The following is a 24,652-nucleotide window of genomic DNA, read 5'->3' as shown; positions in this document are numbered from 1 at the left end:
TCTCCGCCACGGCACAGCCCAAGGGGGGGCGCCAACCCAGACAGGAAGACCACGTCAGTGACTCCACCCACTCAAGTGACGCACCCCTAAGCTGTTTGCTTAGAAATTCTAGGAACAATTAGGAGGCCCGCGTCTTGTGACCGTAGCGTACGTGTAGGTATGTACGGCAGGACCAAATCGGAAAGATAGGTAGGAGCAAGCCCATGTAATGCTTTGTAGGTTAGCAGTAAAACCTTTAAATCAGCCTTTGCCTTAACAGGAAGCCAGTGTAGGGAGGCTAGCACTGGAGTAATATGATCAAATTTTTTGGTTCTAGTCAGGATTCTAGCAGCCGTATTTAGCACTAACTGAAGTTTATTTAGTGCTTTATCCGGGTAGCCGGAAAGTAGAGCATTGCAGTAGTCCAACCTAGACTGGATCACTCCTCCTCTTACTGCCCTGCACACACACTGACACACATCTCCATCCACATCATGCATTACTTCACAGGCCTGAGCAAACTGCCTCTCTGCATCATGTGGTGTAGACACAGACACGCTATACACTCAAAGCCCCTCACACCTTGGGTATATCAGTTCAGAATGGGATGGATCAGGACTAGGGAAGGTACTGGTCTGGTAACAACAGAGGGTAACGTCAGCTTTAGCCCTCCTCCTTTTCATTCCACAATCTCAGATCAATCTGACAGTAGAATTTGGCCCCTGATTCTCACTGACAGGCAGACACTGCCCTCGTGTGGCAGGAGGGTGTAACAGCAGAGTATTTTAATCACTTAGATGTCAGGAATGGGGATCATGGTGAACATACAGATCTAGGCCAGGTTTCATGTGTGGTGATGGGACCCAACCAATGGTGTTTATATGTGGTGATGGGATCCAACCAATGGTGTTTATATGTGGTGATGGGACCCAACCAATGGTGTTTATATGTGGTGATGGGACCCAACCAATGGTGTTTATATGTGGTGATGGGATCCAACCAATGGTGTTTATATGTGGTGATGGGACCCAACCAATGGTGTTTATATGTGGTGATGGGACCCAACCAATGGTGTTTATATGTGGTGATGGGACCCAACCAATGGTGTTTATATGTGGTGATGGGACCCAACCAATGGTGTAGATGTCTCTCTAGAAACAAGGGCGATATTAAAGTACGTCCAGAGGAATGCATTTTTCTCTTCTAATGAGATTTATAGGGGTCCATATGTTCCTGGTTTTGGAGATGTGTGTGGGAGATTTAGGAGGGGGAGACCTGCACCTTGTCCGGGTCACAGAGGGGTTGTGTTATCTCAGTCTGAACCCCGTTGGCTCCTCCTAAGGGTGAGATGTCTTGATATGAGATATGAGACGACACCACATACCAGAAAACGACACAACAACACTGACCAATAGATCAACATTTAATACATTTGAACAGTACAAAAATACAAAACTACTCTTTAAAAAGGATAGCAATGTAGTCATATATACACAAAGGAAGTGACATGTTACACTGTAGGCACATAAAACACATGTACACATTTCCTCCAGCAATCACAGTATCATTTTCTGTTTTACTCGTTGTCTCGTTGGACATAGAGTGACATTGTCTGTTTCCTAACTCCAGTTTACATGGTCTAGCTCCAGTACATACAGGTCTAGGATCTTCATTTGATATGCAGGAAATGTAAAACTTGTTTGAGGTTTTGAAAGGCTTCTGAAGTTTATAATTTCCAATTTGAAATTTCAGACTTGATTTTCCCTTCCGAAAAATGTAGCAACCCCTACTTAAATGTCTATTAATTATAATCCACATAATAATTCCCATTTCCTGTTGCTGACGGATTATTTTCCTGCTGTAGCAAACCGTCTCAAATTAAGATCCTACATCTGTAGTAAAACATTTATGGCAAAGAAATGAACATAAAGCCAGTGCAATTATAATACAACAACAAAAGAATAACAATTGATGTGTCTTCTCACCCAGAAAGCAGATTCCTAGTCATGGCTAAGGAGGAAGCTGGTTGTGTACATAAGAAAAAGATCAACTATTTGATTTATAACAATAAAAACAGGGAATCCTAGTGCTGGGTTGACAGGGGTTGAAGCTACAGTAACCGTTGATGTGGCATAAATCAGAGGTGGCATTGATCTGTTCGTCTTCCATCCAAAGGGTGCACGGTGAAACTATGTTCTTTAGTTGGAGCAATAGAGGCCACATTTGAGTTGTACTTTCCGCTTATGGCACTCGGTGGGTTTAGGTCCAGTCATCATTGTTGCTCAGATGGCTATGCGTTTGGTATGGTCCAATCCAGTCTTGTCCAGTCCAAACCGGTTTAGTACTGGTCAGATGGCAGATTGTAATTTGATCAGGTTCCTCTGGTGCATGCTGTGGTGGCGAACTAACTCATCAGACCTGGCAAACTTCTTCTGACAGCTGGACCAGCGGCATGTAAAGGGCTTCTCACCTGAGAGGAGAGGAGAGGAGAGGAGAGGAAAGGAGAGGAGAGGAGAGGAGAGGAGAGGAGAGGAGAGGAGAGGAGAGGAGAGGAGAGGAGAGGAGAGGAGAGGAGAGGAGAGGAGAGGAGAGGAGAGGAGAGGAGAGGAGAGGAGAGGAGAGGAGGGGAGAGGAGAGGAGAGGAGAGAGAGAGGAGAGGAGAGGAGAGGAGAAGAAGAGGGTGTGTCAGATTATGTAGTGGTGAGCTGAGCCATAACAAAAAAATCTAATCTGTTATTCAAATCTACAATGAATAAAAGCTTAATAATTGTTTACACTCATTAGCATGGTTACTACGGTAATCATTAGGCCTATTGGCTATTTAATTAGTTGTATTTCATTAGGATTATATGGAGCTAACTCAGCAGCTACTCTTCCTGGGGTCCACATCATAGAAGCAGTGTAGTGACCAGGATTATGACCACAGTATAAAAGCAGAGGAATAGGTAGAAAATAAAGGTATACGCACTTGTTTTACCTGTATGTGTCCGAGTGTGTGTCTTAAGATGGTCTGACCGTGAAAACTTTCTCTGACACGTCTCACACTGGAATGGTTTCACTCCTACACAGAGAGAGGTGGAGAGAGGGGAAGAGAGGGGGAGGAGGGGGAGAGAGATAGGTGGGGTTAAGAGTTTATAAAGATTATTTTTAAACTCTGGGTAGAGAGAGAAGAGTTGGAGAGAGGCAAGAGAGAGAGAGAGCAAGAGAGAGATAGAGAGAGAGCAGAGAGAGAGCAAGAGAGAGATAGAGAGAGAGAGAGAGAGAGAGAGAGAGAGAGAGAGATCTGACCTGTGTGTCTGCGTTGGTGTCTCTTCAGTTGATCTGATCTGGAGAATCTCCGTCCGCAGTCTGTGAAGTCACACTGATACGGCTTTTCTCCTGCAATCATCATCATCATCACCACCCCCATCATCATCCTCATTATCACAACCACCAGGCCAGTGAGAAGCATGTAAAGCAAATGACTGTTGTCTGTATGTTGTCTATCTGGGTGTGTACTGACCCGTGTGTTTCCTGCCATGCATCTGCAGGTGGGAAAGTTTGAAGTATCTCTTATTGCAGCCGGGGTAGGCACACACAAACGGACGCTTCTCATTGGTCTCTGATGACCTCACCACAGACGGTGTGATACCAGGCACCCGCCGCACATCCTGAGAGAGAGAGAAAGAGAAAAAGAGAAAAAGAGAGATAGAGAGATAGAGAGATAGAGAGATAGAGAGATAGAGAGATAGATAGATAGATAGATAGATAGATAGATAGATAGATAGATAGATAGATAGATAGATAGATAGATAGATAGATAGATAGATAGATAGATAGATAGATAGATAGATAGATAGATAGATAGATAGATAGATAGATAGATAGATAGATAGATAGATAGATAGATAGATAGATAGATAGATAGATAGATAGATAGATAGATAGATAGATAGAGAGAGATAGAGGTAGAGAGGTAGAGAGAGAGAGAAAGAAAGAGAGGGAGGGGGAGGGAGGGAGGGAGGGAGGGAGGGAGGGAGGGAGGGAGGGAGGGAGGGAGGGAGGGAGGAGAGAGAGGGGGTAGAGAGAGATGGATGTAGAGAAAGAGAGACGGAGAGAGAGAGAGAGAGAGAGAGAGAGGAGAGAGAGAGAGAGAGCGAGAGAGTAGGTGAGTGAGTTTATCACAGATGTGTGTGTGTGTGTGTGTGTGTGTGTGGTGTGTGTGTGTGTGTGTGTGTGTGTGTGTGTGTGTGTGTGTGTGTGTGTGTGTGTGTGTGTGTGTGTGTGTGTCGGACCCTGACCTGTAGTCCTCTGAAGAGGCCATGTGTGTGGATGTGGTACTGGGCACTACAGCTGAGGACCACCGGAGGAGGGGGGGCCGTGGGGTCACTCTCATATCCTGTCCCATGACTGTAAGGCCAGCAGAGGTGAGGCTGGGGTGAGCACAGTGCACTACCATGACAACAAGACTGAACATCTAACAACATGCTACTCTAACAGTCAGTGATGTCCCACTTCTTCCAGTTATTCCTGTTGGAGTGAGAGGGAGGGTGGTGGACGAGGGTCAGAGAGGTAAGCTTCTGTCTGTTATCCTCACACCTTCTGCCTGTCCTCCATTCAGGGACATATCAATTCCAACTCCTGTGTTGATCTTGGTAAGGCGGTGTAAAATTGAGGGAGAGAGAAGCAAGAGAGAAGAGGGAGAGAAGAGAGAGTGAAAGAGGGAGAGAAAGAGAGGGAGACAGGGAGAGAAAGAGGGAGAGATAGGGAGAGAGAGAGAAAGAGAGGGAGACAGGGAGAGAGAGAAAGAGGGAGAGATAGGGAGAGAGAGAAAGAGAGGGAGACAGGGAGAGAGAGAAAGAGGGAGAGAAAGAAAGGGAGACAGGGAGAGAGAGAAAGAGGGAGAGATAGGGAGAGAGAAAGAGAGGGAGACAGGGAGAGAGAGAAAGAGGGAGAGAAAGAAAGGGAGACAGGGAGAGAGAGAAAGAGGGAGAGATAGGGAGAGAGAGAGAAAGAGAGGGAGACATGGAGAGAGAGAAAGAGGGACAGAGGCAGCAGCTGTGTATTCATTTCATTGTACTCTCATCCCCGTCTTACCTCCCTCCTCCATTCTCCCTCCTCCCATCCTCCCATCCTCCCTCCTCCCTCCTCCTCCATTACCTCCCTGACTATGGTCAAGGCTCCGCTAAATAAATATACTACAGGAAGCTAAACACACACACACACACATATATACACAACACACACGTATACACACAACACACACAACACATATTGATGGACCATGCAGATAGAACTCCACCGTCCACCCAGCTTGGTACCTTTTGATGGTGGACAGTGTGTTAGCAGGGTTCCACGCTACACACTCCAGCTGAGAGGCCATCTGGTACAAGTTATCACTGAGGAAAACACACACACACAGAAAGATTACAGGTTATCACTGAGGAAAACACACACAGACAGAAAGATTACAGGTTATTACTGAGGAAAACACACACAGACAGAAAGATTACAGGTTATTACTGAGGAAAACACACACAGACAGAAAGATTACAGGTTATCACTGAGGAAAACACACACAGACAGAAAGATTACAGGTTATCACTGAGGAAAACACACACAGACAGAAAGATTACAGGTTATCACTGAGGAAAACACACACACAGACAGAAAGATTACAGGTTATCACTGAGGAAAACACACACAGACAGAAAGATTACAGGTTATTACTGAGGAAAACACACACAGACAGAAAGATTACAGGTTATCACTGAGGAAAACACACACACACAGAAAGATTACAGGTTATCACTGAGGAAAACACACACAGACAGAAAGATTACAGGTTATCACTGAGGAAAACACACACAGACAGAAAGATTACAGGTTATTACTGAGGAAAACACACACAGACAGAAAGATTACAGGTTATCACTGAGGAAAACACACACAGACAGAAAGATTACAGGTTATCACTGAGAAAAACACACACAGACAGAAAGATTACAGGTTATTACTGAGGAAAACACACACAGACAGAAAGATTACAGGTTATCACTGAGGAAAACACACACAGACAGAAAGATTACAGGTTATCACTGAGGAAAACAGACAAAAAGATTACAGGTTATCACTGAGGAAAACACACACAGACAGAAAGATTACAGGTTATCACTGAGGAAAACACACACAGACAGAAAGATTACAGGTTATTACTGAGGAAAACACACACAGACAGAAAGATTACAGGTTATCACTGAGAAAAACACACACAGACAGAAAGATTACAGGTTATCACTGAGGAAAACACACACAGACAGAAAGATTACAGGTTATCACTGAGGAAAACACACACAGACAGAAAGATTACCGCTCCACATTATTTACTGTATACACCATTAAAGCTAACAAAAGCTTTATCTCGGGTTAACGCAGAACTAAAATCTTGCATAATGTGGTTTACTTAGTCTGTCCACGAGACATCAACACAAGCTATACTGATATGATTTGATGACTGAAATCAGTTGAACAGAGAAGAGACAGAGGGGGTGTGTAATGGCTGGATAATTTGCTTTTACGGTCAGAAAACCCCCCTCTCCCTCCCTCATCCCCTTGTTTCTGGATAAGGATAATGAAGACATGACAGTATGGGAAACCCCACATATTTCCTTCATGAACACATCCAGTCCACTCAAAGAGCTCATTAGAAACCCTGGGCTGTGAAGCCATTAGTCACATTGGCAGATGATTACACTGGCTACAACACACACACACACACACACACACACACACACACACACAACACACACACACACACACACACACACACACACACACACACACACACACACACACACACACACACACACACAGAGACGTGATACACACCCACAGGCAGTGAGGGTGAGTGTGACCGTGCCTAGTACATGGTGAACCAGTGCATGATATCACTCTGTCCTCACAGTATCATTACTGGAGGAGGAGGAGGTGGAGGAGGAGGAGGAGGAGGTGGAGGAAGAGGTGGAGGTGGAGGTGGAGGTGGAGGAGGAGAAAGAGGTCGAGGAGGAGGAGGAGGAGGAGGAGGAGGAGGAGGAGGAGGAGGAGGAGGGGGTGGAGGAGGAGGAGGAGGGGGTGGAGGAGGAGGTGGAGGTGGAGGTGGAGGTGGAGGAGGAGGAAGAGGTCGAGGGAGGAGGAGGAGGAGGAGGAGGAGGAGGAGGAGGAGGAAGAGGTGGAGGAGTAGGTGGAGGAGGAGGAGGAAGAGGTGGAGGAGAAGAGGTGGAGGAGGAGGAGGAGGAGGAGGAGGAGGAGAGGAGGAGGTGGAGGTGGAGGAGGAAGAGGTGGAGGAAGAGGAGGAGGAGGAGGTGGAGGAGGTGGAGGAGGAGGAAGAGGTGGAGGAGGAGGTGGAGGAGGAGGAAGAAGTGGAGGAGGAGGAAGAGGAGGAGGTGGAGGAGGAGGGAGGTGGAGGAGGAGGAGGAGGTGGAGGAAGAGGAGGAGGAGGTGGAGGAGGGGGAGGAAGAGGAAGAGGAGGAGGAGGACAGTTTCAGGGGAATGTTGGAGGTTTAAACATTCTTACACATTCCAGGAAGAGTCCTATGAAGGAGTATTAATCAAGTTGAACATGTGGTGAATATGGAGAGAAATCTACACTGCTCAAAAAAATAAAGGGAACACTTAAACAACACAATGTAACTCCATGTCAATCACACTTCTGTGAAATCAAACTGTCCACTTAGGAAGCAACACTGATTGACAATAAATTTCACATGCTGTTGTGCAAATGGAATAGACAACAGGTGGAAATTATAGGCAATTAGCAAGACACCCCCAATAAAGGAGTGGTTCTGCAGGTGGTGACCACAGACCACTTCTCAGTTCCTATGCTTCCTGGCTGATGTTTTGGTAACTTTTGAATGCTGGCGGTGCTTTCACTCTAGTGGTAGCATGAGACGGAGTCTACAACCCACACAAGTGGCTCAGGTAGTGCAGCCCATCCAGGATGGCACATCAATGCGAGCTGTGGCAAGAAGGTTTGCTGTGTCTGTCAGCGTAGTGTCCAGAGCATGGAGGCGCTACCAGGAGACAGGCCAGTACATCAGGAGACGTGGAGGAGAAAGTAGGAGGGCAACAACCCAGCAGCAGGACCGCTACCTCCACCTTTGTGCAAGGAGGAGCTGGAGGAGCACTGCCAGAGCCCTGCAAAATGACCTCCAGCAGGCCACAAATGTGCATGTGTCTGCTCAAATGGTCAGAAACAGACTCCATGAGGGTGGTATGAGGGCCCAACGTCCACAGGTGGGGGTTGTGCTTACAGCCCAACACCGTGCAGGACGTTTGGCATTTGCCAGAGAACACCAAGATTGGCAAATTCTCCACTGGCGCCCTGTGCTCTTCACAGATGAAAGCAGGTTCACACTGAGCACGTGACAGACGTGACAGTCTGGAGATGCCGTGGAGAACGTTCTGCTGCCTGCAACATCCTCCAGCATGACCGGTTTGGCGGTGGGTCAGTCATGGTGTGGGGTGGCATTTCTGTGCTCGCCAGAGGTAGCCTGACTGCCATTAGGTACCGAGATGAGATTCTCAGACCCCTTGTGAGACCATATGCTGGTGCGGTTGGCCCTGGGTTCCTCCTAATGCAAGACAATGCTAGACCTCATGTGGCTGGAGTGTGTCAGCAGTTCCTGCAAGAGGAAGGCATTGATGCTATGGACTGGCCCGCCCGTTCCCCAGACCTGAATCCAATTGAGCACATCTGGGACATCATGTCTCGCTCCATCCACCAACGCCACGTTGCACCACAGACTGTCCAGGAGTTGGCGGATGCTTTAGTCCAGGTCTGGGAGGAGATCCCTCAGGAGACCATCCGCCACCTCATCAGGAGCATGCCCAGGCATTGTAGGGAGGTCATACAGGCACACGGAGGCCACACACACTACTGAGCCTCATTTTGACTTGTTTTAAGGACATTACATCAAAGTTGGATCAGCCTGTAGTGTGGTTTTCCACTTTAATTTTGAGTGTGACTCCAAATCCAGACCTCCATGGGTTGATAAATTGGATTTCCATTGATTATTTTTGTGTGATTTTGTTGTCAGCACATTCAACTATGTAAAGAAAAAAGTATTTAATAAGATTATTTCATTCATTCAGATCTAGGATGTGTTATTTTAGTGTTCCCTTTGTTTTTTTGAGCAGTGTATATTAATAATATCCTGTACATCAGTGGAGGCTAGTGAGGGGAGGAAGGCTGATAGTAATGGACATAATGGAGTGGATGGAATGGAATGAATGTTTCCATGTGTTTCATTCCAGCCATTACTATGAGTCATCCTCCCCTCACCAGCCTCCACTGGTGTACAAAAAACATCAAATGACCTGTGTGATATACCAGGGTCAGGTGTACTGTATGAGGCAGCACTGCTGGTAATCAGGCTGATGATAACTGTGTGGGTGTGGGTGTCTGGGTGTGTTAGTGTGGGTGGGGGGTTGATCTGATGGTTCCTAGCTCTGGAATAGGAGACGGAAGTCCTGGCTGTAAAGGGAGAAGGGACTCTTCTCTTCCTCTCTTATCAGAACTTGTTCCTGTAGTTGAGTTCCTTCTCTTCCCCCTCTCCAAAAACAAACTTAGGTCAGCATTTGAAGAATCCTGGCTCAGTTTGCCTGCTGAGATGTTTTGGGTTAAAGAAATCCCTCCAGGTTACAGAAAAACAAATGGACTGAGATGTGATTCCCCTCTCCTCTCCTCCCCTTCCACCCATCACTTCACCTCTCTCCTCCTCTCCCTCTCCTCTCCTCCCCTTCCACCCACCACTTCACCTCTCTCCTCCTCTCCCTCTCCTCTCCTCCCCTTCCACCCACCACTTCACCTCTCTCCTCCTCTCCCTCTCCTCTCCTCCCCTTCCACCCACCACTTCACCTCTCTCCTCCTCTCCCTCTCCTCTCCTCTCCCTCTCCTCCCCTTCCACCCACCACCTCACCTCTCTCCTCCTCTCCCTCTCCTCTCGTCTCCTCTCCCTCTCCTCCCCTTCCACCCACCACTTCACCTCTCTCCTCCTCTCCCTCTCCTCTCCTCTCCCTCTCCTCCCCTTCCACCCACCACCTCACCTCTCTCCTCCTCTCCCTCTCCTCTCCTCTCCTCTCCCTCTCCTCCCCTTCCACCCACCACTTCACCTCTCTCCTCCTCTCCCTCTCCTCTCCTCTCCCTCCCTCTCCTCTCCCTCTCCTCCTCTTCCACCCACCACTTCACCTCTCTCCTCTTCTCCCTCTCCTCTCCCTCTCCTCTCCCTCTCCTCCCCTTCCACTGACCACTTCACCTCTCCCTCTCCTCTCACTCTCCTCCTCTCACTCTCCTCTTCCTCTCCTCTCCCTCTCTTCTCCCTCTCCACCCCTTCCACCCACCACTTCACCTCTCTCCTCCTCTCCTTCTCCCTCTCCTCCCCTTCCACCCACCACTTCACCTCTTCCTCTCCTCTCACTCTCCTCCTCTCCCTCTCCTCTCCCTTTCCTCTCCCTCTCCTCCCCTTCCACCCACCACTTCTCTCCTCTCCTCTCCTCTCCTCTCCTCTCCTCTCCTCTCCTCTCCTACACTCCCACATTTTACCTGTTGTCTTTCCTCTCCATTTCCTTCCTCTCACATTCCTTCTATGACTCTGTACCAGTACCCCCTGTATATAGCCTCCACATTGACTCTGTACCGGTACCCCCTGTATATAGCCTCCACATTGACTCTGTACCTGTACCCCCTGTATATAGCCTCCACATTGACTCTGTACCGGTACCCCCTGTATATAGCCTCCACATTGACTCTGTACCGGTACCCCCTGTATATAGCCTCCACATTGACTCTGTACCGGTACCCCTGTATATAGCCTCCACATTGACTCTGTACCGGTACCCCTGTATATAGCCTCCACATTGACTCTGTACCGGTACCCCTGTATATAGCCTCCACATTGACTCTGTACCGGTACCCCTGTATATAGCCTCCACATTGACTCTGTACCGGTACCCCTGTATATAGCCTCCACATTGACTCTGTACCGGTACCCCTGTATATAGCCTCCACATTGACTCTGTACCGGTACCCCTGTATATAGCCTCCACATTGACTCTGTACCGGTACCCCTGTATATAGCCTCCACATTGACTCTGTACCGGTACCCCTGTATATAGCCTCCACATTGACTCTGTACCGGTACCCCTGTATATAGCCTCCACATTGACTCTGTACCGGTACCCCTGTATATAGCCTCCACATTGACTCTGTACCGGTACCCCTGTATATAGCCTCCACATTGACTCTGTACCGGTACCCCTGTATATAGCCTCCACATTGACTCTGTACCGGTACCCCTGTATATAGCCTCCACATTGACTCTGTACAGGTACCCCTGTATATAGCCTCCACATTGACTCTGTACCGGTACCCCTGTATATAGCCTCCACATTGACTCTGTACCGGTACCCCTGTATATAGCCTCCACATTGACTCTGTACAGGTACCCCTGTATATAGCCTCCACATTGACTCTGTACCGGTACCCCTGTATATAGCCTCCACATTGACTCTGTACCGGTACCCCTGTATATAGCCTCCACATTGACTCTGTACCGGTACCCCTGTATATAGCCTCCACATTGACTCTGTACCGGTACCCCTGTATATAGCCTCCACATTGACTCTGTACCGGTACCCCTGTATATAGCCTCCACATTGACTCTGTACCGGTACCCCTGTATATAGCCTCCACATTGACTCTGTACCGGTACCCCTGTATATAGCCTCCACATTGACTCTGTACCGGTACCCCTGTATATAGCCTCCACATTGACTCTGTACAGGTACCCCTGTATATAGCCTCCACATTGACTCTGTACCGGTACCCCTGTATATAGCCTCCACATTGACTCTGTACCGGTACCCCTGTATATAGCCTCCACATTGACTCTGTACAGGTACCCCTGTATATAGCCTCCACATTGACTCTGTACCGGTACCCCTGTATATAGCCTCCACATTGACTCTGTACAGGTACCCCTGTATATAGCCTCCACATTGACTCTGTACCGGTACCCCTGTATATAGCCTCCACATTGACTCTGTACCGGTACCCCTGTATATAGCCTCCACATTGACTCTGTACCGGTACCCCTGTATATAGCCTCCACATTGACTCTGTACCGGTACCCCTGTATATAGCCTCCACATTGACTCTGTACCGGTACCCCTGTATATAGCCTCCACATTGACTCTGTACCGGTACCCCTGTATATAGCCTCCACATTGACTCTGTACCGGTACCCCTGTATATAGCCTCCACATTGACTCTGTACCGGTACCCCCTGTATATAGCCTCCACATTGACTCTGTACCGGTACCCCTGTATATAGCCTCCACATTGACTCTGTACCGGTACCCCTGTATATAGCCACCACATTGACTCTGTACCGGTACCCCTGTATATAGCCTCCACATTGACTCTGTACCGGTACCCCTGTATATAGCCTCCACATTGACTCTGTACCGGTACCCCTGTATATAGCCTCCACATTGACTCTGTACCGGTACCCCTGTATATAGCCTCCACATTGACTCTGTACCGGTACCCCTGTATATAGCCTCCACATTGACTCTGTACCGGTACCCCTGTATATAGCCTCCACATTGACTCTGTACCGGTACCCCTGTATATAGCCTCCACATTGACTCTGTACAGGTACCCCTGTATATAGCCTCCACATTGACTCTGTACCGGTACCCCTGTATATAGCCACCACATTGACTCTGTACCGGTACCCCTGTATATAGCCTCCACATTGACTCTGTACCGGTACCCCTGTATATAGCCTCCACATTGACTCTGTACCGGTACCCCTGTATATAGCCTCCACATTGACTCTGTACCGGTACCCCTGTATATAGCCTCCACATTGACTCTGTACCGGTACCCCTGTATATAGCCTCCACATTGACTCTGTACCGGTACCCCTGTATATAGCCTCCACATTGACTCTGTACCGGTACCCCTGTATATAGCCTCCACATTGACTCTGTACCGGTACCCCTGTATATAGCCTCCACATTGACTCTGTACCGGTACCCCTGTATATAGCCTCCACATTGACTCTGTACCGGTACCCCTGTATATAGCCTCCACATTGACTCTGTACCGGTACCCCTGTATATAGCCTCCACATTGACTCTGTACCGGTACCCCTGTATATAGCCTCCACATTGACTCTGTACCGGTACCCCTGTATATAGCCTCCACATTGACTCTGTACCGGTACCCCTGTATATAGCCTCCACATTGACTCTGTACCGGTACCCCTGTATATAGCCTCCACATTGACTCTGTACCGGTACCCCTGTATATAGCCTCCACATTGACTCTGTACAGGTACCCCTGTATATAGCCTCCACATTGACTCTGTACAGGTACCCCTGTATATAGCCTCCACATTGACTCTGTACCGGTACCCCTGTATATAGCCTCCACATTGACTCTGTACCGGTACCCCTGTATATAGCCTCCACATTGACTCTGTACCGGTACCCCTGTATATAGCCTCCACATTGACTCTGTACCGGTACCCCTGTATATAGCCTCCACATTGACTCTGTACCGGTACCCCTGTATATAGCCTCCACATTGACTCTGTACCGGTACCCCTGTATATAGCCTCCACATTGACTCTGTACCGGTACCCCTGTATATAGCCTCCACATTGACTCTGTACAGGTACCCCTGTATATAGCCTCGCTGTTGTTATTTACTGCTGCTCTTTAATCATTTGTTGCTCTTATCTCTTACTTTTTTTAGGTATTTTCTTAAAACTGCATTGTTGGTTAAGGGCTTGTATGTAAGCATTTGACGGTAAGGTCTACTACACCTGTTGTAGTCGGCGCATGTGACAAATAACAGTTGATTTGATTTGATTTGATTTGGCTCTGTGTACAGTCTCACACCTACACCTCCTTCCTACCCTGGTGATCTCACTTCCATTCTACCCTGGTGATCTCACTTCCTTCCATTGGTCATAACGTCCTCCTCCCTCTCAAAGACAGACTGACATTTGATGAGCCCATCAAAGGCCATTGAATATATACTGCTCAAAAAAATAAAGGGAACACTTAAACAACACAATGTAACTCCAAGTCAATCACACTTCTGTGAAATCAAACTGTCCACTTAGGAAGCAACACTGATTGACAATAAATTTCACATGCTGTTGTGCAAATGGAATAGACAACAGGTGGAAATTATAGGCAATAAGCAAGACACTCCCAATAAAGGAGTGGTTCTGAAGGTGGAAACCACAGACCACTTCTCAGTTCCTATGCTTCCTGGCTGATGTTTTGGTCACTTCTGAATGCTGGCGGTGCTTTCACTCTAGTGGTAGCATGAGACGGAGTCTACAACCCACACAAGTGGCTCAGGTAGTGCAGCTCATCCAGGATGGCACATCACTGCGAGCTGTGGCAAGAAGGTTTGCTGTGTCTGTCAGCATAGTGTCCAGAGCATGGAGGCGCTACCAGGAGACAGGCCAGTACATCAGGAGACGTGGAGGAGGCCGTAGGAGGGCAACAACCCAGCAGCAGGACCGCTACCGCCGCCTTTGTGCAAGGAGGAGCAGGAGGAGCACTGCCAGAGCCCTGCAAAATGACCTCCAGCAGGCCACAAATGTGCATGTATCTGCTCAAACGGTCAGAAACAGACTCCATGAGGGTGGTATGAGGGCCTGACGTCCACAGGTGGGGGTTGTGCTTACAGCCCAACACCGTGCAGGACGTTTGGCTTTTGCCAGAGAACACCAAGATTGGCAAATTCGCCACTGGCGCCCTGTGCTCTTCACAGATGAAAGCAGGTTCACACTGAGCACATGTGACAGACGTGACAGAGTCTGGAGACGCCGTGGAGAACGTTCTGCTGCCTGCAACATCCTCCAGCATGACCGGTTTGGCGGTGGGTCAGTCATGGTGTGGGGTGGCATTTCTTTGGGGGGCCGCACAGCCCTCCATGTGCTCGCCAGAGGTAGCCTGACTGCCATTAGGTACCGAGATGAGATCCTCAGACCCCTTGTGAGACCATATGCTGGTGCGGTTGGCCCTGGGTTCCTCCTAATGCAAGACAATGCTAGACCTCATGTGGCTGGAGTGTGTCAGCAGTTCCTGCAAGAGGAAGGCATTGATGCTATGGACTGGCCCGCCCGTTCCCCAGACCTGAATCCAATTGAGCACATCTGGGACATCATGTCTCGCTCCATCCACCAACACCACGTTGCACCACAGACTGTCCAGGAGTTGGCGGATGCTTTAGTCCAGGTCTGGGAGGAGATCCCTCAGGAGACCATCCGCCACCTCATCAGGCATTGTAGGGAGGTCATACAGGCACATGGAGGCCACACACACTACTGAGCCTCATTTTGACTTGTTTTAAGGACATTACATCAAAGTTGGATCAGCCTGTAATGTGGTTTTCCACTTTAATTTTGAGTGTGACTCCAAATCCAGACCTCCATGGGTTGATAAATTGGATTTCCATTGATTATTTTTGTGTGATTTTGTTGTCAGCACATTCAACTATGTAAAGAAAAAAGTATTTAATAAGATTATTTCTTTCATTCAGATCTAGGATGTGTTGTTTAAGTGTTCCCTTTATTTTTTTGAGCAGTGTATATATATATATATATATATATATATATATATATATATATATATATATATATATATATATATATATATATATATATATTATCTCTATAGGACTTCCTGGTTGAAATATAAATACAGTACAATAAATAAGAGTATCTATCTGTGATCATCACTGGAGTCAGATCCTAAATAACTATGTAGTCAAAATGAACACTGGTATCCTAGCAACGGTAGCACAAACATGTACAGTGTAATGGTATGAGAGTCAGGCGTATGGATCTCAAGCTATAGAGACCCAAGGTGATGAGGAGGTTTGTGAACAGAAAGGTACCTGTTATAGTTCCTCAGCAGTAGAGCCTGGCTGGTTGGACAGTTCTCTGAGGGGGGGTGGCAACCAAACATGGGGGGAGGGGCAGGGTACTGCTGGTCACCTGCATAGCATACAGTAAATGAATCAGACAAACAAACCAATGAATTAGCATAAAGACCTGTAGGACAGTAGTTACAGCACGATGAAACCACATGCTCAATATAACACCAGATGGGTCTGTTTACCAGGTTACTATCTCTACTGCTATATCCCCAGGAGTCACACAGATATAGCAGCATCCCCAAACACACGCACACACACACACACACACACCAATAAAAATACATTTCCTCTAAACAATGATCAAAACAGCAGTCCTCCCAGAGGTGTTAAACCAATCAATCTCCTTTTGAAGGACCTACATAGCTCCTTCTCTGGTTCAGCTGTGGATTGGTCCCCTGATGGCCGTCAACATTCCACTAAGTCTCTCATAAAGCTGTTTCCTTAACTTATCATTTCCAGAGCCACTATATTCATTTGACCAAAATGAACAGAGAACATACACAGCTTTGAATAAGAGCATAGTGAGAGGTGGTGTTAAAAACAGAGAGAGAGGTTGAGGGGAGATAGGGAGAGAGAATGGATTATAGTAATTTATAGCCCTGTAACCTCTGGGTGACTTCTTTACTAACCTTGCTGAGACCTCAGTCTTCATTGTTTGTGAGGTTAACTTTCACATGCTGCACACACACACAAATACTAAAACACGCAAACACTATCATACACACAGGTGGACAGGAAGTGTTAAGGACAGTGATAGTTACCCATGGTAGTTGGAGGGGACAGGATGTCCTCGTGTTTGAAGGAATGACTGGAGAACTGAGGGGAGTGGTGAGACGGAGTGTGACCATAGTTGGGAGCCCCGTCCAGACCTACTGTCCCATAACCTACAGAGAAAAGACACATTATAAAGACAATACTTTCTCAGTTTCACCATTATGGCAGCATTTTGGAGGAAACTGTGAGTCTCCAGGAGTCGGACGGATATCTGAATCCTCATAGCAACATCACTGTAGAACGTTTATAACACCAGTGAACCCTGTCTCCCTGGAAGGTATTCATTCACGCTTTCAGTAAAGCTGGAGAGGAAAGTTGGCATCCAGAGAATATGAAGATCAGTAAATCTAAGGACCAAGTGGTCTGTGTGTCTGCACCTGCTCATACATACTAACGCACGCGCACACACACTCACACACACACACACAGACACACACACACACACACACACACACACACACACACACACACACACACACACACACACACACACACACACACACACACACACACACACACACACACCACACACACACACACACACAGCCTCACATTACCAATCACACAGGCTAAACCGTATATGAGTCTCACATTACCGATCACACAGGCTAAACCCTATATGAGTCTCACATTACCGATCACACAGGCTAAACCCTATATGAGCCTCACATTACCGATCACACAGGCTAAACCCTATATGAGCCTCACATTACCGATCACACAGGCTAAATCCTATATGAGTCTCACATTACCGATCACACAGGCTAAACCCTATATGAGTCTCACATTACCGATCACACAGGCTAAACCCTATATGAGTCTCACATTACCGATCACACAGGCTAAACCCTATATGAGTCTCACATTACCGATCACACAGGCTAAACCCTATATGAGCCTCACATTACCGATCACACAGGCTAAACCCTATATGAGTCTCACATTACCGATCACACAGGCTAAACCCTATATGAGTCTCACATTACCGATCACACAGGCTAAACCCTGTATGAGTCTCACATTACCGATCACACAGGCTAAACCCTATATGAGTCTCACATTACCGATCACACAGGCTAAACCCTATATGAGTCTCACATTACCGATCACACAGGCTAAACCCTATATGAGCCTCACATTACCGATCACACAGGCTAAACCGTATATGAGTCTCACATTACCGATCACACAGGCTAAACCCTATATGAGTCTCACATTACCGATCACACAGGCTAAACCCTATATGAGTCTCACATTACCGATCACACAGGCTAAACCCTATATGAGTCTCACATTACCGATCACACAGGCTAAACCCTATATGAGTCTCACATTACCGATCACACAGGCTAAACCCTATATGAGTCTCACATTACCGATCACACAGGCTAAACCCTATATGAGTCTCACATTACCGATCACACAGGCTAAACCCTATATGAGTCTCACATTACCGATCACACAGGCTAAACCCTATATGAGTCTCACATTACCGATCACACAGGCTAAACCCTATATGAGTCTCACATTACCGATCACACAGGCTAAACCCTATATGAGTCTCACATTACCGATCACACAGGCTAAACCCTATATGAGTCTCACATTACCGATCACACAGGCTAAACCCTATATGAGTCTCACATTACCGATCACACAGGCTAAACCCTATATGAGTCTCACATTACCGATCACACAGGCTAAACCCTATATGAGTCTCACATTACCGATCACACAGGCTAAACCCTATATGAGTCTCACATTACCGATCACACAGGCTAAACCCTATATGAGTCTCACATTACCGATCACACAGGCTAAACCCTATATGAGTCTCACATTACCGATCACACAGGCTAAACCCTATATGAGTCTCACATTACCGATCACACAGGCTAAACCCTATATGAGTCTCACATTACCGATCACACAGGCTAAACCCTATATGAGTCTCACATTACCGATCACACAGGCTAAACCCTATATGAGTCTCACATTACCGATCACACAGGCTAAACCCTATATGAGTCTCACATTACCGATCACACAGGCTAAACCCTATATGAGTCTCACATTACCGATCACACAGGCTAAACCCTATATGAGTCTCACATTACCGATCACACAGGCTAAGCCCTATATGAGTCTCACATTACCGATCACACAGGCTAAACCCTATATGAGTCTCACATTACCAATCACACAGGCTAAACCCTATATGAGTCTCACATTACCAATCACACAGGCTAAACCCTATATGAGTCTCACATTACCAATCACACAGGCTAAACCCTATATGAGCCTCACATTACCGATCACACAGGCTAAACCCTATATGAGTCTCACATTACCGATCACACAGGCTAAACCCTATATGAGTCTCACATTACCAATCACACAGGCTAAACCCTATATGAGTCTCACATTACCGATCACACAGGCTAAACCCTATATGAGTCTCACATTACCGATCACACAGGCTAAACCCTATATGAGTCTCACATTACCGATCACACAGGCTAAACCCTATATGAGTCTCACATTACCGATCACACAGGCTAAACCCTATATGACTAATGGAAGTATGAAACAATACTGAAAATAGACTGTATCTTTGTTGACAAATCATCATGTTTATTGCTGTTGTCAAATTTGATAAAGTCTCAATAATAGCACACAGGAAACAGAGAAATTAAATATAAATGTAGATAAATATCTGTTAAACTTTCCCCTGGCTTATCTTCTGGGGTCAGATCTTGGGGGAACAAGACCAAAATACTATTGGGACTAATAAAGAAACCCATAAGTCAGCGCTTGTCTCATTTCAACATTGTTTTTAAATGAAAATAATGAACAACATGGGATTCAGAAATTGGAGAGCAATATAGACCCTAGATATTTTTTTAGGCTTTGTGTAAATCTTGGAGTAAAGATCTTGACCCAATATATAATTTGGATTTAGGAAAGCCTGTTTCGGAGCAGAGCATTGCAATTTGGGCTCAGGCTAGGTTTCTCCGTTGGAACGAAAAGTGCTCTCAAGGTCTGGATAATAAAGTAAGGCTAAGTGTTAGTCTGTAAAAAGTGTGTTTGAATGTGAGGTGTTTTTGAGGAAAATACATGAAAACACTCAAACATTATCACACACAGAACACATAACATCAAATGCTACAACATTCCAGAAATCCTAAGAATCAGGCGTGAGTTTTCACGTGTGTGTGTGTGTGTGTGTGTGTGTGTGTGTGTGTGTGTGTGTGTGTGTGCGTGTGCGTGTGTGCGTGTATGCATGGATGAACACGCGTGTGTGCGATGCGTGCATTAGTGCGTGCTGTGCACACGTGTGTTATCAATTTCTATGGCACAGACAGTGACGGTCCAAGGTAATGTCCTTTTCCCAAGCCCTGTATGGTTACTATACTGTTAGCTTTACAAGTCAACATCTTCACACCTCTTTAAACAAGGCTTTATATAGCATACATAAAGGCTTCATTAACACTACATAAATGCTTCACTAATCATCTTTAAGCTTATCTCATGCTCTGTAAAAGGGTGTATGAACATACATAGTGCGTTTTGTCACCCTTTATACACCTTCTATAGAGATTCACTTCATTATGTCAGGGATTACTATGATGTAACAATGGCCACGTTTATGTCATTTAAAAAAATATATTGTGATTTGTTTTACAAACAAAAGATGTAAATGCAGAATGATGAGAAATGATCAAATGAACTTAAATAGCTGATGGTTTGAAATTAGTTGAGTAAAAAAGAAGACAGTTTTACTAAATACTGTCCACAACTACAGCACCAAAACAATATTCATTTGTAAGTTTTACAAACAGTTGATAAAAGGTTTTGTAATATTTTTTGTGTTATTTAGATTTAGATTCCAAGATGATTTTAACCTAAAACAGTACTGGGGGGGATAAAGGGGAAATCTGCAGTTGGTACATCCATTTTGGGATTTATAAATTATGTACACATTGATTCTTCAATAATATAATTTATAAATGCCTCATGAGCTTAGTTCAACTGTCCTACCCCATCAGAACCAATAATATAAGATTGTTTTACTACAATGTTTGTAAATAAAGTAAATGTAAATAAACACTACAGTATATAGCCTCAAATCATGGTTAAAACTATCATTTTTATATCATGGACGGTCAGTTCTTGCATGCATAGCTCTGTCTATGTATTTGAGAGCGGTTACATTTCGCCAGTCCAATCCCTCAGCTTTTTACCTTAACAGCGATGGGGAAAACACTTTGTTATTGTTTCAATCGCTAATTGCCCCTTTAACTGGGATATTACAATCAACAATACATTTATAGCAGTATTTAAATTTGGTTGTTTTTTTTTAATAGTGCTTTTTGTATTATTATGTTTCATTATTTTGAAGCACTATGTTCTTTGAAAATAAAAGTGAAAGTGAAGTGTTGAACACAGGCTGAGGGAGACCTCTAGGCCATATTGTTGCTTTAACTCCGTGAGTCGGGCCAGCGATGGGAAAACTGACAGCTCTCTTCCCTGTACAGGGCAGAACGACCCTGTGTAGTACAAAACATCCTGTTCAGACACAACACTATGGACAAGCCCCAAACATCAACTCTGGACAATTACACCCAGTACAAATAGACACAGTCCAACACATACACACAATGACCCAGGAAGTACGGCATGGTCACATGAGAAATTCACAGACACGTCACTGACATCAGAAAGTGTAGGTGCAACGCTGATGGCCCAACAATCAATCAAATGTATTTATAAAGCCCTTTTTACATCAGCAATTGTCATAAAGTGCTTATACAGAAACCCAGCCTAAAACCCCAAACAGCAAGAAATGCAGATGTAAAAGAACTTTGGCCTTGAGTGGTGAGGAGTAGACAGCTTAGTTTGAGCTGAATTCAAGAGATGCTGCAGAGGATAGAGTGAGCCCAGAGAGGGTCAATGAGGTGGCTATAGAGGAGGAGAGAGGGGAGCAGAGAGCAGCCTTACCCTGGTTCCTGTGGGTCGGCGGGCTGTCCACACAGCCTGGGAGGTAGGCTCCATTAGGAAACACCCTGGACTGGCTTGGAGCTGGCTCACCGAAGGCCCCAACCCGACAGGGGCTTGTCCCAGTGAACTGGCCAGAGAAGTGCAACGTGAAGGCCCCCAGGCCACAGTGAGGGTCCTCCAGAGGGTCTGTGGAGCCCCAGCTGGGCTCCTGCTTGATGAGGGAGTGGTGGGAGGGCAGGGGACCGTAGGGAGAGCCAGAGTGGAGGTCCAGGTAAGGTGCCCACTGAGGGGCACCCCCAACGGGCAGGCCACAGCCCCCGCTGCTCACTGGTAGGGAGGGTACGGAGGGCACCGGAGGTAAGAGAGAGCTCAGATCTCGCACCTCGGAACCCATGGACCCCATCATCCCATACGGCTCTGTCAGCATCAGGGAGGGTGGCAGGAGATGGACCCTGAAAAACACAACCACCTGAGAGGCACAGACTGGAACAGACTCCTGAAGCGCAGAGGGGAGGATTGTTGAAAAATCTAACTATATATGGGTGTGAGAGCCTCCTTAGGAACAGTGAAGAAAAATATTGAAAAAAAATTGTCGAGGCGACTTCTCTTCGATGCGATTTCTTTCGATGCAATTTAACCTGGAACCAAACGCTCCGTCAAAAAGTCCACCAACGAACCATCTTTTTCCACTTGGATCCTCTCTGTTTCAGTCCATTTCAGCAATCGTCCAATGGAGTTGTAGAGTGTTCAGGTTGTCAGTTCAGTGGACAGGCCAGAGAGTGTAGTATCCTAGCCTTGTGGATGCTGTGCTGTGTGGGAGTGTGTGTAGTAGTAACAGTGCTTCATCTCTGAGTGTGATGTCTGGTTTTCCTTACACTGCTGAAGGCTCTACTGACTTACTCACAGGCCAGGGGGAGGAGCAAGGACCGAAAGGCAGAAAGGATGACTCCTTCACTTTATCCACTACAGGCACACCATAGAGATAGAGGACTCTATTGCCCAAAAGCTCATTTTAGCATGGGCAGCACTATGGAGGTCTTTCACCATTTTGAAGTTGTCAACTGGGTGGGACTTCCTACGGGTTAAGGAAGGTCGCCAGGAGGGATCAGCCAATTAATTGTATTTGTGAGCAAACATTCCATAACTGCAGGGGGCAAATCTTTGACCAGATAGGGAGTGGCAGGTAGCCTAGCAGTTAAGAGCATTGAGCCAGTAACCGGAAGGTCACTGGTTCAAATCCCTGAGCCAACTAGGTGAAAAATCTGTCGATGTGCCCTTGACGAGGCACTTAACCCAAATTGCTCCTGTAAGCCCGGGAAGCATCTGCTAAATGTAAAAAGGTGGCAGTATGCACCTTTTCAGTTTGTTTACCGACTCATAGAAGTAGAATATAATGGACTACTTCAAAATGGAGGTGGCCTCAATGGCCCTGCCCATCATAATGGGACAGATACAATGATGTGATGTCTATCTAAGTCTATGAGACACACACACTGTGTGTGTGTGTGTTTTCATTTTTCTTCACATCACACATCATAAACTTCTAAACATGGATTGTTCTAAACATGGATCGTTCTAAACATGGATTGTTCTAAACATGAATCGTTCTAAACATGAATCGTTCTAAACATGGATTGTTCTAAACATGGATCGTTCTATACATGGATTGTTCTAAACATGGATTGTTCTAAACATGAATCGTTCTAAACATGGATTGTTCTAAATATGGATTGTTCTAAACATGCATTCCCTAAATTTCCTTTTATTCTGACATTTTTAACACACAGAAAAGTATCCTTAGGTCCGCTACCTATGAGCTTATTGGACATTTTACAATGTACCTTTTTATCAGGCTTTTAAAATATGTTAAGCTGTTAAAATTCTGTTTTGTTGGCTACAAATAACCAAAATACAGCAATTCAGTTGTCACGACAGTTGTTGTAAGAATCGGACCAAAATGCAGCGTGGTTTGGGTTCATCATCTTTATTACGTGAACCGGCAAAAAAAAACCAATAAAGAACAAAACGAACGTGAAGCTATGCAGTGCTCAAGGCAACTATACACAAACAAGATCCCACAACCAACAGGTGGGAAAAATATGCCCAAATATGATCCCCAATCAGAGACAACGATAGACAGCTGCCTCTGATTGGGAACCATACCAAGCCAACCTAGAAATAAAGCAACTAGAATGCCCACCCTGTCACACCCCGACCTAACCAAAATAGAGAATAAAGGATCTCCAAGGTCAGGGCGTGACATCAATCAAAGCCTACTGTTTGCTCTACAATATTGTCCACTTATTTTGCACAACTTTGTCATTCTTTTTTATATAAAGATTTATTAGCAGTGTTCCGTTGGAGCCAAAGCTTGGTGTTAAACTTGATGACAGCTTTCTGAGGGCCCAGCTGCTCCTCGGTGCGCGAGTGTTTCATCCACATTCCTCAAGAGACGTATTCGCTGCTAATAAGCACAAAATACAAAAGATCCACTCACAGTCAAGATAAAAAATCTACAAATAATACTTGTGTCGATAGATAAATTCCATTATCATCGAAAAGTTGATCAAACTATTACAAAATATAGCGTCTAAATAAAAGCCTAAATATAGTCTATTATCAGACTGTTTTATCAAATTACAAATGGTTCCATGATAAAGTTAGGATAGGGCTAAAAACATTTCCCGGTAATAATTTTAATTACTTATTAAATCAAACAATTATTACGAATCTATTGTAATATATGCCTACTTACTTACTGTGTAATGGGTAAAATGCACAATCCCCTTAAATACAATTTTAAGAAATCTGTAGCCCTCGTCTGCAATGAAAAACAATTGTTCATATTCACTTCTTGAACTAAATGAAACTGAAACAAATTATTTACTGGCT

The 24,652-nt window shown here is 45.8% G+C and overlaps 1 protein-coding gene across 2 annotated transcripts; it reads right to left on the bottom strand.

The window, feature by feature from the left end:
• Positions 1 to 1,386: 1,386 nt before the first annotated feature.
• On the bottom strand, positions 1,387 to 22,645 carry LOC106587831 (Wilms tumor protein homolog). Of its 2 annotated transcripts, none has more exons than XM_045708691.2 (9): positions 21,761 to 22,645; positions 16,747 to 16,869; positions 15,944 to 16,043; positions 5,280 to 5,357; positions 4,260 to 4,368; positions 3,482 to 3,629; positions 3,268 to 3,357; positions 2,957 to 3,040; positions 1,387 to 2,449 (listed from the first exon to the last, which is right to left on the bottom strand). In XM_045708691.2, exons 1-9 carry the CDS (start codon positions 22,185 to 22,187, stop codon positions 2,328 to 2,330), a joined length of 1,281 nt encoding a protein of 426 aa, XP_045564647.2. In that variant the 5' UTR covers positions 22,188 to 22,645; the 3' UTR covers positions 1,387 to 2,327. The 2 variants fall into 2 exon arrangements, with proteins under 2 accessions (XP_045564647.2, XP_045564646.2); XM_045708690.2 differs by having other exon boundaries at positions 2,948 to 3,040; positions 21,761 to 22,644.
• Between the last annotated feature and the right edge of the window lie 2,007 nt (positions 22,646 to 24,652).

The sequence above is a fragment of the Salmo salar genome, chromosome 26 (assembly GCF_965601325.2).
Source record: "Salmo salar chromosome 26, fSalSal1, whole genome shotgun sequence".
NCBI lineage: Eukaryota > Metazoa > Chordata > Actinopteri > Salmoniformes > Salmonidae > Salmo > Salmo salar.
Note: the sequence above shows the minus strand (reverse complement) of the source record. Positions and strands in the feature narration are given on the sequence as shown.

Bases quoted from the DNA above. Each gene is read 5' to 3' on its own strand.
- LOC106587831 (XM_045708690.2), bottom strand. From the start codon at position 22,187: ATGCTGACAGAGCCGTATGGGATGATGGGGTCCATGGGTTCCGAGGTG. The intron at 4,369-5,279 runs GTACCAAGCTGG...CTGGCCTTACAG, and splicing joins ACACTGTCCACCATCAAAAG to TCATGGGACAGGATATGAGA. The intron at 2,450-2,947 runs GTGCGTATACCT...CTCTCCTCTCAG, and splicing joins GACACATACAGGTAAAACAA to GTGAGAAGCCCTTTACATGC.